Source organism: Hemitrygon akajei, chromosome 4, assembly GCF_048418815.1.
Source record: "Hemitrygon akajei chromosome 4, sHemAka1.3, whole genome shotgun sequence".
Taxonomy (NCBI): domain Eukaryota; kingdom Metazoa; phylum Chordata; class Chondrichthyes; order Myliobatiformes; family Dasyatidae; genus Hemitrygon; species Hemitrygon akajei.
The window spans coordinates 102,437,393-102,453,619 of record NC_133127.1 but is presented as its reverse complement, the minus strand read 5'-3'; the positions used below and the strand labels follow the sequence as shown (position 1 = coordinate 102,453,619).

The window sequence follows — 16,227 nt, the reverse complement described above, 5'->3', positions numbered from 1 at the left end:
TTTTCCCTCCCTCTCATCTTGAAGAGTGGAGTGACATTTGCATTTTTCCACTCTTCTGGAACCATGCCAGAATCCAGTGATTCTTGAAAGATCATTACCAATGCCTCCTCAATCTCCCCAGCCACCTCTGTCAGAACTGTGGGGTGTAGTCCATCTGGTTCAGACCTTTCAGCTTCCCAAGCATCTTCTTCCTAGTAATAGTTATTGTATTCACTTCTGACCCTGACACTCTCGAATTTCCAGCATACTGTTAGAGTCTTCCACCATGAAGACTGATGCAAACTATTTATTCAGTTTGTCTGCCATTTCCTTGTTCCCTATTGAGACTTCTCCTGCTTCATTTTCCACCAGTCCAACATCTACACAATATTTATTGTGTGTCGTTTTGGGCTTCTTATTTTAGAAAGGATATACTGACATTGGAGAGGGTTCAGAGAAGATTCACAAGAATGATTCCAGAAATGAAAGGGTTACCATATGAGGAACGTCTAGCAGCTCTTGGGCTGTGTTCCCTGGATTTCAGGAGAATTAGGGGGGATCTCATAGAAATGTTAAAAGACCTGACCAGATTAGAAATGGCAAAGTTATTTCTCATGGTAGGGGAGTCTAGGACAAGAGGGTACGACTTCAGGAATGAAGAACATCCATTTAGAACAGCGATGTGGATAAACAGAGATGTGGACTTCAGTGAGAGGGTGGTAAATCTGTGGAATTTGTTGCCATAAGTGGTTGTTGAGCCCAAGACATTGGGTGTATTTAAGGCAGAGATAGATAGGTTCTTGATTAGCCAGAGCATCAAAAGGTATGGACAGAAGGCAGGGGAGTGGGAATGACTGGAAGAATTAGATCAACCCATGATTGAATGGTGGAGCAGACTTGATCGGCCGAATGGCCTACTTCTGCTCCTATATCTTATGATCCTATGGTCTTACTCTCACCTTTCTCTTAGTCTTTATAGATAAGAACAAAGCTTTTGTATCCTCTTTGATATTATTGGCTAGTTTACCTTCATATTTCAACTTTTCCCCCCTTATGGTTTTTTTAATTGCCCTCTGTTGGTTGCTAAAAGTTCCACAATCCTCTAATTTCCTACTTATCGTTGCTCTATTATACAGTATGTCCTCTCTTTTGCTTTTATGCTTTGACTTCCTTTGTCAACAATGGATGCCTCACCCTCCCTTTAGTATTCTTCTTTATCTTAGGGATATAACTTTTCTTCGCCTTCTGAGTTGCTCCCAGAAACTTTAACCATTGTTATTTTACTGTCATCCCTGCTGGTGTTCCCTTACAATCAATTTTGGCCAGCTCCTCTCTCACTCTGTAATTCCCTTTACTCCACTCATAATACTAATACATCTGACTTTAGCTTCTCCCTCTCAAATTGCAGGGTGAGATCTATCGTATTATGTTCACTGGCTCCTAAGGATTCCTTTACCTTAAGATCTCTAATCAATTCCAGTTCATTACACAACACCTAATCCAGAATAGCATTTTCCCTAGTGGGCTCAACCACAAGTTGCTCTAAAAAGCCATCTCATAGGGATTCTACAAATTTTCCCTCTTGGAATCCAGCACCAACCTGATTTTCTGAATCTACCTGCATATTGAAATCCCCATGACTATCGCAACATTGTCCTTTTGATATACCTTTTCTATTTCCCATTGTAATTTGTAACTTGCTTCCTGGCTACTGTTCGGAGGCCTGGATTTAACACCCATCAGGGTCTTTTCACCCTTGCAGTTTCCTAACTCTACCCACAAGGATTTTACATCTTCCAGTCTATTTCACCTCTTTCTAAGTATTTGATTTATTTTTTTTCCCAAGATTCCCCCTCTGCCTACCTGCCTGTCCTTTCAATCCAAGCATGTGTATCCTTTAACATCCAAGGATGTGTGTCCTTAGATGTTCAGTTCCTAACTCCACTCTTCTTTCAGCCAATTCAGTGATGTCCACAATGTCATATCTACTAATCCCTAACTGCACTACAAGATTGTTAACCTTATTCCACATACCATGCACATTCAAATATAACACCTTCAGTCCTCATTTAATTATCATTTTGGATTTTGTCCCCATGTTACACTGCAATTCATCCCACTGATTACAGTTTTGCCCTATCATCTGCCTGTCCTTTCTGACATGCTCAGTACACACTGCACCTAGTTGTGTATCAACTGTTCTGTCTTCAGCCCTTTCACTTCAATTCCTCCCCCTCTGCCAAATTAGTTTAAACCCTCCTCAAAACCTCTAGCAAACCTGCCAGTAAGGGTATTGGTCCCCCTCGGGTTCAGGTGTAATCCGTCCTTTTTGTACAGGTGGTACTTTCCCCAGAAGAGATCCCAGCCCTCTGCACCTGTGCCTCAGCCACGCATTCATCTGCCACATCATCCTATTCTTACCCTCACCGGCACGTGGCACAGGCAGCAATCAAGAGATTATTATTCTGGAGGTCATGTTTTTCAGCTTTCTATCTAGCTTCCTTAATTCTCTCTTCAGGGCCTCCTCCCTTTTTCTACCTATGCCATTGGTGCCAATAAGCACCAAAACTTCTGGCCACTCTCCTCCTCCTTTAGAAAGAGGTGGACCCAGTCCTAGACATCTCTAACCCTGGCAGTGGGGAGGCCACATACCATCCTGGTTTCTCTTTCAGGTCCACAGTATCTTGTTCCACTCCTCTAATAGTGGAATCCCCTATCACAACTGCAGTACTCCATCTTCCCATTCCCTTCTGAGCCATAACGCCAGACTCAGTGCCAGAGACCCAAGTTGTTGCAGCTCCCCCCAGTCGCTCATCCCCCTCAACGTATCCAAAGTGGCAAACTTATTATTGAGAGGAATGGCCACAGGAGTACTCTGCACTGGCTGCCCATTCCCTTCCCCTCTCCTCTTCTTTCTCTACCCCGTCTCTTTCTGTCTTTCTCTCTGCTCCACACTCCCCCCACTTTTATCTCCTTCTCATCTTCTCATCTGCCCATCATCTAAATCATTTAGTGATTTAGCAGTCTTACGTCTTAATTTGCTGTAGGATAGCCCAAAATAAAACAAATCAACTTCTGCAATTATGAAAATCACAAATCCAAATCTAACCTATCACAAAGCTGGCACCTTCTGGTTTAAACAGAGGTGGGAAGGGTGAAGCCAACCCTACTTATTCTTAGTAGGATGGCTTGGTGAAACATTGCAACAACAGAATTCTCTGACATTTTTAATGTAATTAAGCTATGTGCTTTGTGAGAAAGTATTATCAAGTGCTATACTTACAGGAAGTACAAAGACAGAGAGTTAAAAGTATGGGCAAAGGCAAAGGTTTCAAATGATGGAAGGGAGAAACTGAAGCAGTGGGGTTCAAGAAGACACACAGATTAAGGTCCCAAGCAAGCAAAAGTATGGGTGAAGGTGCTGTGATGATTAAATTTAGAGATGGTTTTGAGATAACAATTAGAGGATTGTTCTACAGTGGATTCTGGTTAATTAGGGCAGCCAGCTATTTGGGACAACTCTTAAAGGTCAAACACTAATTGAGAAAATAATTGTTTGTTTATTTCAGATACTGTGCAACTTAATTGGGGCAGAAGACTGGTTCCGTACAGTTTTTAACTAGCATCAGACAGGTGCACTTGTGTGGCCGTTAACGCTACACCATGCTTAAAGCAAACAGTTTCTAAATAGTCGAATCACAAACAAGAATATCTGCAGATGCTGGAAATCAAAGTAATACACACAAAATGCTGGAGGAACTCAGCAGGCCGGGCAGCATCTATGGAAAAGCATAAACAGTTGACATTTTGGGCCGAGACCCTTTCAGTCCTGATGGTCTTGGTCCAAACCATCGACTGTTTACTGTTTTCCATAGACGCTGCCTGGCCTGCTGACACCCTGCAGCATCCTGCGTGTATTAGTAATAAATAGAGTCAGATGTGTGTGCTTGTGCTCAAAACGCAGTGAATTTTGCCACTGATTGATAGCGAGAAATAAGCTACCCCCTGTGATTCTGTTGCTCTCCATCTCTTCGACAAGTGATAAAAAAATTATTTCTCTACTTCAGACTGAAAAGCTTGAGCATGTAGATATTAAGAAAGAGGATGTGCTGCAGCTTTTGGAAAACATCAAGTTGGATAAGTCGAGGGACCGGATGAGATGTACCCCAGGCTATTGTGGGAGGTGAGGGAGGAGATTGCTGAGCCTCTGACAATGATCTCTGCATCATCAATGGGGACGGGAGAGGTTCTGGAGGATTGGAGGGTTGCGAATGTTGTTCCTTTGTTCAAGAAAGGGAGTAGAGATAGCCCAGGAAATTATAGACCAGTGAGTCTTACTTTAGTGGTTGGTAAGTTGATGGAGAAGATCCTGAGAAGCAGGATTTATGAACATTTGGAGAGGTATAATATGATTAGGAATTGTCATATGTCTTTGTCAAGGGCAGGTCCTGCCTTATGAGCCTGATAGAATTTTTGAGGATGTGACTAAACACATTGATGAAGGAAGAGCAGTAGATGTAGTGTAAATGGATTTCAGCAAGGCATTGGATAAGATACTCCATGCAAGGCTTATTAAGGAGGCATGGGATCCAAGGGATTGCCAAAACGTCCTGAAACATCGACAGTGCTTCTCCTTATAGATGCTGCCTGGCCTGCTGTGTTCTACCAGCATTTTGTGTGTGTTGTGAGAAGTGGCAGATGGAGTTGAACCCAGATAAGTGTAAAGTGGTTCATTTTGGTAAGTCAAATATGATGGCAGAATATAGTATTAATGGTAAGACTATTAACAGTGTGGAGGATCAGAAGGATCTTGGGGTCCAAGTCCATAGGACGCTCAAAGCAGCTGCGCAGGTTGACTCTGTGGTTACGAAGGCATACAGTGCCTCATGAAAACAGGTTGAGTGAACTCGGCCTTTTCTCCTTGGAGCGAAAGAGGATGAGAGGTGACCTGATAGAGGTGTATAAGATGATGAGAATCGTAGATCGTGTGGATAGTCAGAGGCTTTTTCCCAGGGTTGAAATGGTTGCCACAAGATGACACAGTTTTAAGGTGCTGGGGAGTAGATACAGAGGAGATGTCAGGGGTAAGTTTTTTGCAGAGAGTGGTGAGTGCGTGGAATGGGCTGCCAGCAATGGTGGTGGAGGCGGATACGATAGGGTCTTTTAAGAGACTTTTGGATAGGTACATGAAGCTTAGAAAAATAGAGGGCTATAGGTAAGTCTAGTAATTTCTAAGGTAGGGTCATGTTTGGCACAACTTTGTGGGCTGAAGGGCCTGTATTGCACTGTAGGGTTTCTATGTTTCAACAAGTTAGAAACTACAAGGAATTTGAAGGTGTCAGTAATTACCTTGAATGTTCCAATGAAAATGAAGATTTGGAGGACGCAATAATCACAGCTTTGTGTGAAGGCAGTTCATTATCTACATGAAGTGGCTACGATGTGTTTGTTCATTTACAGTCAATCAAAGGAATGAGGTAGCATACAGGCACACTGGATGAATTTCTCTGTTAATAACAATTAGGAACTAATACACAATTTTATAGTACTGTAGTAGTATTGGTAATGTTCTAATTTGTTCTGTATTTCATTTAAATACATAATTTGTTACTCAATTAACTGGTAGTTTGTGTTTTTTATATCTTTTTACCCAGTTCTATGAAACTTCAGCTAATTGGTGCAGCTGCTTAATTCAGTAAAAATGTATTGGTCCCAATGTGTCCCAATTAACCAGAATCCACTGTATTAGAGATTTGCACGGTTGGAAGAGATTACTGAGTTAGGATGGGTAAGACAATGGGCAGCGGGGACAAAAATGTTATATCTGGAATAAAGGAAGTTAAGATACAGGCAACAGAAGTTTAGATGTCCTCAGGTTCACCGAAGAGTAGAAGTTTGGAGATTGGTTCAGCATGTGTCCAAATTCTGCTCCTATGTCTTATGGTTTTACGAAACACATGAATGGCACTTTTGGCAGCTGATGAGCTGAGAAGAACTGGGTGTCAGTATCAAAGAAAATAAGCTGTCACATAATCAGCTCAGAGACAGCCATGATCTGAACAGTTTAACCAATCTCAGAGAGTGCCCTTGCAATGAACTTGTGTGCTCATCAAAACGTGTCTCATTGTTCAAATTCTTCCAATGCCAGTTTATATAGAAATGCTTTAAGATGCCCGAAGTTTGGACAAGATTTCAGGACTCAGCCCTGGATGACTGTAATTATTTGCAATCCCTATCAAAAAATTTGTAAGGTCTCTGAACTATACACTAAGTTATGTAAACCAGTGAACAATTCTTTAAAATTCCTTTAACCCCATTTTAACTAGCTTTGTTCAAGTATTAAATTGTCAATCTGCAAAATTATATTAAACATCTTGTGGAAGATTGAATTGTGATGTCATTTTGCTGCAATTTCCAATTATAGGAAACACCAGAGTAAGCATTCTACGTTGGGCTGAGGTTGACATAATTGAAAACTGTTTGGCAATTTACAAATCTGCATTTTTTGAAGGAATGGAATGTGCAGGTAAGATTAAAACTTCGATCTCATTCAGGAAAAGCAGGGTTGGTCTTTTACTGTACAGACCCAGAAGACTTGAGTCTTTATTGTCTGATCTGGGGTGCTAATGAGTCAGACAGTAAATGACTTCTGGTGAATAAGGTGACGTGTCAGCGTCACTTAATCCAGCTGATTCCTTTGAGAGTCTAGTATGACAGCAATTTTGTTGACACTTAATTACCCTCTGAAATGGCTGCAAACAACTCAGTTGAAGGGATTAGGGACGGGAAATAAATACTGATCTTATTGATGAAGGTCCATTTAAAGGGAAATATAGAAAGTTAAGGAATAAACAATACAGAGTAGCAAAATGGGAAATGATAACCATAGAGACTCCAGATTACAGAGGAGGAGGAGTTTGCTGTCCTGAGGTGAATTAGGATAGATAAACCCCCAGGGCCTAGCATAGTTTCCTTGGACCCTGCAGGAGGCAACTGCAGAAATTGCTGAGGTCCTAGCAGAGATATTTAAATCATCCTTAGTAACAAGGTTGTCATCTATATCAATGACCTGGATGATAATCTGGTCAACTGTATCATCAGACATGTGGATGACACCAAGACTGGATGCAGTGGATGGTGAGGAAGATTATCACGGCTTGCAGCAGGATCTGGACCAGCTGGGAAAATGGGCTAAAAAACGGCAGATGGAATTTAACACAGCCAGGTGGGAGGTATTACACTTCGGTAGGACCAAACAGGGTAGATCTTATACAGTGAACAGTAGGGCACTGGGAATACAGATCCATAATTCATTGAAAGTGGCATCACAGGTAGATAGGGTCATAAAGAGAGCTTTTGGTACATTGGCCTTCATAAATCAAAGTACTGAGTACAGGAGTTGGGATAACCATACAACCATATATAACCATATAACAATTACAGCACGGTAACAGGCCATCTCAGCCCTTCTAGTCCGTGCCAAATGCTTACTCTCACCTAGTCCCACCTACCTGCACTCAGCCCATAACCCTCCATTCCTTCCCTGTCCATATACCTATCCAATTTTACTTTAAATGACAATATCGAACCTGTCTCTACCACTTCTACTGGAAGCTCGTTCCACACAGCTACCACTCTCTGAGTAAAGAAGTTCCCCCTCGTGTTACCCCTAAACTTTTGCCCCCAACTCTCAACTCATGTCCTCTTGTTTGAATCTCCCCTACTCTCCATGGAAAAAGTCTGTCCATGTCAACTCTATCTATCCCCCTCATAATTTTAAATACCTCTATCAAGTCCCCCTCAACCTTCTACGCACCAAAGAATAAAGACCTAACTTGTTCAACTTTTCTCTGTAACTTAGGTGCTGAAACCCAGGTGACATTCTAGTAAATCTTCTCTGCACTCTCTCTATTTTGTTGACATCTTTCCAATAATTCAGTGACCAGAACTGTACATAATACTCCAAATTTGGCCTTACCAATGCCTTGTACAATTTTAACATTATATCCCAACTCCTATACTCAATGCACTGATTTATAAAGGCCAGCATACCAAAAGCTTTCTTCACCACATGAGATTCCACCTTCAGGGAACTATGCACCATTATTCCTAGATCACTCTGCTCTACTTCATTCTTCAATGCCCTACCATTTACCATGTATGTCCTATTTTGATTAGTCCTACCAAAATGTAGCACCTCACACTTATCAGCATTAAACTCCATCTGCCATCATTCAGCCCACTCTTCTAACTGGTCTAAATCTCTCTACAAGCATTGAAAACCTACTTCATTATCCACAACGCCACCTATCTTAGTATCATCTGCATACTTACTAATCCAATTTATCACCCCAAAATCCAGATCATTAATGTATATGACAAACAACATTGGACCCAGTACAGATCCCTGAGGCACACCACTAGTCACCGGCCTCCAACCTGACAAACAGTTATGCACCACTACTCTCTGGCATCTCCCATCCAGCCGCTGTTGAATCCATTTTACTACTTCAATATTAATACCTAACAATTGAACCTTTCTAACTAACCTTCCATGCGGAACCTTGTCAAAGGCCTTACTGAAGTCCATATAGACAACATCCACTGCTTTACCATCGTCAACTTTCCTCGTAACCTCTTCAAAAAATTCAATAAGATTGAATGTAATGTTGAATTTGTATAAGACATTGGTGAGGCTGAATTTGGAGTGTTGTGTGCAGATCTGGTCACCTACCTACAGGAAAGATGTAAATAAGGTTGAAAGAGTACAGAGAAAATTTACAAGAATATTGCCAAATCTGGAGGGCCTGAGTTATAAAGGAAAGATTGAATAGGTTAGGACTTTATTCCTAGCAACATAGAAGATTGAGAGGAGATTTGATAGAGGTAGACAAAATTATGAGGTGTATAAATAAGGCAAATGCAAGCAGACTTTTTCCACTGATGTTGGGGTGGACTACAACTTGCCGTCATGGGTTAAGGGTGAAAGGTGAAAAGTTTAAGGGGAACATGAGGGGAAACTTCTTCACTCAGAGGGTCATAAGAGTGTGAAATGAGCTGCTAGCACAAGTATCCATGTGAGCTCGACTTCAACATTTAAGAGAAGTTTGGATAGGTACATGGATGGCAAGGGTATGGAGGGCTATGGTCCTGCAGCAGGTCGAAGGGAATAAATAGGCAGTTTAAATGGTTCAGCATGAACTAGATAGGTCTGTCCTGTACTTTTCTATGACTTTATGACACTCTGACGGTTTATAAACATGAAGGTAAACCTGTTGGTTGAGTTAAAATAAGGGAAAATCAAAATCTGAATGCATGCATTATTCATAACAAAATGAATGAATGAACATGAGTCAAGGTGTAAAGATTCAAAGTATTTATTATCAAAGTATGTATGCAATACAGAACTCTGAGATTCTTCTCCAGATAGCCACAAAACAAAGAAAAGCCATGGAAATAAGTTCAAAGAGAAACAGCAAACCCCACAACCCTCCACAAAAAAAACACTGCAACACAATCATCAACCCACAAATGCCCCTCCCTCTGCACAAAAACCCAACAAGGATATCAGCACCTAAACCCCTCCTCCACACAAAACACAAAAGAACATTGACACTCAACCCTCACCCTCCCTGAACAAAAGAATTCCAACAAGTGTGAAGTACTGTGGTCAAATAAATGAAGTCTTGGGACCCAAGTCCATAGCACCCTGACAGTGTCCACACCAGCAGATTGAGATATAAAGATGATGCCGGCTTGCTTGCCTTCATTTAGGGTATTGATTATAGGAGTAAGAAGTCATGTTGCAGCTATATAAAACTTTGGTCAGGCCATATTTGAAGTACATATTGTGTGCAATTCTGGTTGTCCCATTACAGGAAGAATGTGAAGGCTTTGAAAGAAAATCTTTGATGCTGGGGATGTGGATGCCCATGATGGAGCTGGCTGTGTTTACAACTTTCTGCAGTTTATTTCAATCCTGTGCAGTGCCCCTCCCCCATACCAGAGAGTAATGCATCTGGCTAGTATGTAGAAATTTGCAAATGTCTTTGGTGACATACCAATTCTCCTCACACTCCTAATGAAAGATAGCCACAGTCATACTTTCTTTGTAATTCCTTCAGTATGTGGGGCCCATGATAGATCCTCACAGATGTGACACCCAGGAACTTGAAATTGCTCATCCTTTCCCGTGAGAACTGGTGTGTGTTCCCTTGACTTCCCCTTCCTGAAGCCCACAGTCAGTCACGCTGAGTGCTGCAATACCACTCGACCAGCTAATCTGCCTCGCTCCTGTATGCCTCCTTGTCTCCATCTGAAATTCTGCCAACAATAGTTGTGTCATCGGCAGGTTTATAGATGGTGTTTGAGCTGTGCCTATCATAGGTGTAAAACTCATGTGCCATTGTTGATTGTCAGCGAGGTGTTAGTTCTGATTCATATAGACTGTGGTCTCTCGTTGAGGAAAACAAAGATCCAGATGCAGAGGGAGGTACAGAGGTCCAGGTTTTGGAGCTTGTTGATTAGTACTGAGGGGATGATGGTGTTGAATGTTGAGCTGTAATCAATAAACACCATATTACTACTGTCCAGGTGATACAAGGCCGAGTGGAGAGCTGGTGAGATGTCATCTGCTGTAGACTATGGCGTTAGGGAAATTGCAGCAGGTCTTGTTCCTTACTTAGGCAGTTGATTCTAGCCATGGTCAACCTTTCAAAGCATTTCATCACAGTAGATGTGAGTGCCACTGGGTGATAGTCATTGAGACAGCTCACCCTTCTCTTCTTGGGCACTGGTATGATAGCCGCCCTTTTGATGCAGGTGGGAACCTCTGGCTGCAGTAATAGGAGACTGAAGATGTCCTTCAACACTCCCACTAGTTGGTTGGTACTGGTTTTCGGTGCCCCACCAAGTACACCACCAGGACCTGACACCTTGCAAGATGTTCTGACATCGGCCTCCCAGACAGAGATCACAGGGTCACCAGGTCATGCAGGGATTCACATAGATGTCATTTTATTCTCCCTTTCAAAGGCATTGAGCTCATCTGGGACTGAAGCATTCGTGATTTTAGTTTTGCTTTGTAGGAAGTGATGACCTGCAAGCCGCGCCAGATGAATACAGTGACAACTGTGGCATTTTCATTCTGAATTGAAAGTGAATCTTTGAATATCATCCAGTGCACTGACTCAAAGCAATCCTGCAAGTGCTCCTCCACCTCCCTTGACCATAGCTTCTTGGTCCTCACCACTGGTGTTGCAGTCTTTACTCTCTGTCTGTATGCTGGGACAAGGAGTGCAGCCAAATGACTGGACCTCCCAAACTGTGGGCATGGGATGACACTGTAAGTGTTCTTGTTGGCTGTTTAACAGTGGTCAAGTGTGTTGGTTCCGTTGGTTCCACAAGTGATATGTTAATGTTAGTTGTTCAGCCACTTCTTCAATCTGGCCTAGTAGGGATATTTTCTTAATTTTTTAATTATTTATTGAAATACAGCGCAGAAAAGGCCCTTCCAGCCCTTCGAGCCTCACCACCCAGCACCCCCCTCCAATTTAACTCTCACCTAAGCATGAGACAATCTATTATGATGATCAACCTATCAACCATCACATCTTTAAACTGTGGGAGGAGACCAGAGCACCCGGAGGAAACCCACGCAGTCACAGAATGTACAAACTCCTTACAGGCAGCAGTGGGAATTGAGCCCTGATCACTGGTACTGTAAAGCATTATGCTAGCCATGTGCTGGATACTGTGTACATGACATGGATCATGTACAGGAGGAAGGGATTTGTTAATTTATCAATGCAGACAGAAAGGACTGAAAGTTGTTCCTGTGCTGTACTGTTTCACGTTCTAGCTTCTAAGATAGATAAACTGATGTTGTAAAGAGAAATATATAGGCATGATCAAATATTCATTCCAAAGATCTGGTTAAAATTATCTAGGTTGTTAACTAAATATTCCACAATATTTAAATTTTAAGAGAAATTTACAAAATGCAATGGAAAGAAGGGGGAAAGGCAGGTGAGTGAAAGTATCTCAGCTGAGAAAAATTACAAAGTGAAAGCAGTTTGGATAGGGCTAAGACAATACGGGCCTCAAAACAATGGGGGGGGGGATTATCTGTAGGCCTTTAAATAATGATGGTGGTTCAGAGTGTAACATGAATCAGTAAATTCAAGGCATGTATACCAAAGATAATAAAGTAATCATGGGGGACTTAATTGACATATGGGCTGCTGAAACCAATTTATCAGTAACAGCATGGATAGCAAGTTTCTGAAGTGCATACAAGATTGGGCAGTATGGTAGCATAGCCGGTTAGAAAAGACTGGGGTTCAATTCCCACTGTGGGTACAAAATTTAAAGAATTAATACCTCATAGTACGTTCTGCCCATGACCATGTAGATTTCCTCAGAGTGCTCCGGTTTCCTCCCACATTCTAAAGATGTACAGGTTAGGGTAGGTAAGCTCTGGGCATGCTATGCTGGTCTAATGCATGGTGACACTTGTAGACTGCCACAGCGCATCTTGGACTGTGTTGGACATTGACACAATCAACACATTCACTGTGTGCTTTGATGTACTGTATATGTGACAAATATAACAAATTTTAAACTCTTTAAATCTTGTGCCACCAACTGGGAAACAGGTTACTTCAGAGCAATCATATAAAGAAAAGAGCTAATTATTAATCTATAATTATAGCCTTTCACAAACAATGATATCATGAGATTACATTCTGATTGAAAGTGAATCTGAAACTAGCGTATTAAATCCAAGTGAAGCAAACTACAAGAGCATGCGATGTGAGCTGGTTGTGGTAGGTTAGATAACTACAAAAGCATGCAATGTGTGATTTGAAGGCAGAGTACAGGGTTAATGGCAGGATTCTTGGCAATGTAAAGGAACAGAGGCATCTTGGGTCCATGTCCACAGATCTCTCAAAGTTGGTGCATAAGTTGATTCAGTTGTTAAGAAGATCTATGGTGTGTGGGCCTTCATTAGTAAGGGGATTAAGTTCATTAATCACAAGGTAACATTGAAGACCTATAAAACACAGGTTAGACCACACTTGGAGTATTGTGTTCAGTTCTGGTCACCTCCATATAGGAAGGAACTGAGGAATAAGAAAAGGATGACTACGCTAATGGAATTACATTATAGACCACCCACAGTCAGCTGGATCTAAAGGTGCAAATTTGTAGAGAGTTCACAGACTGTTGCAAGAAACATAAAGATGCCATAGTAAGTGATTTTAACTTTCCACTTATTAACTGGGACTCCCATGCTGTAAGAGGACTGGATGGGATAGTTTGTCAAACACATTCAGGATAGTTTCCTTAATTAGTACATAGAGGACCCAACGAGAGAGTTTACAATACTTGATCTCATATTAGCAACAACCTTGCACTCAGCATAAGTAAGACAAAGGAATTGTTGGTGGACTTCAGGAAGGGTAAGTCAGGGGATCACACACCAGTCCTCATCATCTTCCTTCACTCCAAAGAGAAAAGCTCCAGCTCGCTCAACCTATCATCAAATGACATGCCCTCTAGTTCGGGTGGTATCCTGATAAATCCCTTCTGCCCTGCTATTTAAGCAGTGTGGGAGGCAGCAGAAAGGAAACTATAGACCCGTTAGCCTGACATCAGTGGTAGGAAAGTTGTTGGAATCGCTAGTTAGGGATGAGATTACAGAGTACCAGAGGAACATGACAAGATAGGCCAAAGCCAGCATGGTTTCCTGAAAGGAAAATCCTGCCTGACTAACCTACTGCAATTTTTGAGGAAATTACAAGCGGGGTAGACAAAGGAGATGCTGTAGATGTGGTATACTTGGATTTTCAGAAGGCCTTTGACAAGGTGCCGCATATGAGGCTGCTCAGCGAGATAAGAGCCCATGGAATTACAGGGAAGTTATTAGCATGGGTGGAGCGTTGGCTGATTGGCAGAAAACAGAGAGTGGGAGTAAAGGCATCCTACCTGGCTGGCTGCCGGTTACCAGTGGATTTCCACAGGGGTCGGTGTTGGGACCCCTGCATTTTATGATGTACGTCAATGATTTGGACTATGGAATTAATAGATGATTGATATCAGAATAATATGCTGATGATACAAAGATAGGTGGAGGAGCGGGTAGTGTTGAGGAAACAGAGAGCCTGTAGAGAGACTTAGATAGTTTAGGAGAATGGGCAAAGAAGTGGCAAATGAAATACAATGTTGGAAAGTTTGCACTTTGGTGGAAGAAATAAACAGGTAGACTATTATTTAGATGGAGAGGGAATTCAAAATACAAAGATGCAAAGGGACTTGGGAGTTCTTGTGCAGGATACCGTAAAGGTTAACCTGCAGGTTGAGTTGGTGGTGAAGAAGGTGAATGCAATGTTGGCATTCATTTCTAGAGGTATAGAATATAAGAGTAGGGATGTGATGTTGAAGCTCTATAAGGCACTTGTGAGACCACACTTGGAGTATTGTGTGCAGTTTTGGGCTCCTTATTTTATAAAGGATATGCTGACATCGGAGAGAGAAGATTCACGAGAATGATTCCAGGAGTAAAAGAGTTACAATATGAGGAACATCCGGCAACTCTTGGGCTGTATTCCCTGGAGTTCAGGAGAATGAGAGGAGATCTCACAGAAACATTCTGAATGTTAAAAGGCCTGAACAGATCAGATACGGCAAAGTTATTTCCCATGGTAGGGGATTCTAGGACAAGAGGGCATGACTGCAGGATTGAAAGATGTCCATTTAGAACTGAGATGTGGAGAAATTACTTTCAATAGACAATAGGTGCAGAAGTAGACCATTCGGCCCTTCGAGCCTGCACTGCCATACTGAGATCATGGCTGATCATCTACTATCAATACCCGGTTCCTGCCTTGTCCCCATATCCCTTGATTCCCCTATCCATAAGATACCTATCTAGCTCCTTCTTGAAAGCATCCAGAGAATTGGCCTCCACTGCCTTCCGAGGCAGTGCATTCCAGACCCCCACAACTCTCTGGGAGAAGAAGTTTTTCCTTAACTCTGTCCTAAATGACCTACCCCTTATTCTCAAACCATGCCCTCTGGTACTGGACTCTCCCAGCATCTGGAACATATTTCCTGCCTCTATCTTGTCCAATCCTTTAATAATCTTATATGTTGCAATCAGATCCCCTCTCAATCTCCTTAATTCCAGCGTGTACAAGCCCAGTCTCTCTAACCTCTCTGCATAAGACAGTCCGGACATCCCAGGAATTAACCTTGTGAATCTACGCTGCACTTCCTCTACAGCCAGGATGTCCTTCCTTAACCCTGGAGACCAAAACTGTACACAATACTCCAGGTGTGGTCTCACCAGGGCCCTGTACAAATGCAAAAGGATTTCCTTGCTCTTGTACTCAATTCCCTTTGTAATAAAGGCCAACATTCCATTAGCCTTCTTCACTGCCTGCTGCACTTGCTCATTCACCTTCAGTGACTGATGAACAAGGACTCCTAGATCTCTTTGTATTACTCCCTTACCTAACTCTACACCGTTCAGATAATAATCTGCCTTCCTGTTCTTACTCCCAAAGCGGATAACCTCACACTTATTCACATTAAACGTCATCTGCCAAGTATCTGCCCACTCACCCAGCCTATCCAAGTCACCCTGAATTCTCCTAACATCCTCATCACATGTCACACTGCCACCCAGTTTAGTATCATCAGCAAACTTGCTGATGTTATTCTCAATGCCTTCATATAAATCGTTGGTGTAAGTTGTAAACAGCTGTGGTCCCAATACCGAGCCCTGTGGCACCCCACTAGTCACCACCTGCCATTCCGAGAAACACCCATTCACCTTTGCTTTCTATCTGCCAACCAGTTTTCTATCCATGTCAATATCTTCCCCCCAATGCCATGAGCTCTGATTTTACCCACCAATCTCCTATGTGGGACCTTATCAAATGCCTTCTGAAAATTAAGGTACACTACATCCACTGGATCTCCCTTGTCTAACTTCCTGGTTACATCCTCGAAAAACTCCAATAGATTAATCAAGCATGATTTGCCCTTGGTAAATCCATGCTGGCTCAGCCCAATCCTATCACTGCTATCTAGATATGCCACTATTTCATCTTTAATAATGGACTCTAGCATCTTACCCACTACTGATGTTAGGCTGACAGGACGATAGTTCTCTGTTTTCTCCCTCCCTCCTTTCTTAAAAAGTGGGATAACATTAGCCATTCTCCAATCCTCAGGAACTGA

At 42.2% G+C, this 16,227-nt stretch overlaps 1 protein-coding gene across 3 annotated transcripts in view; it reads left to right on the top strand.

Moving 5' to 3' along the window:
- Positions 1-16,227, top strand: part of cfi (complement factor I) — a 245,972-nt gene that overhangs the window by 218,700 nt on the left and 11,045 nt on the right. For all 3 annotated transcript variants that reach the window (XM_073043136.1, XM_073043135.1, XM_073043134.1), the window contains one exon: positions 6,404-6,505. In XM_073043136.1, coding sequence (XP_072899237.1) covers positions 6,404-6,505 — 102 coding nt within the window. The remainder of the gene's footprint in view (positions 1-6,403; positions 6,506-16,227) is intronic.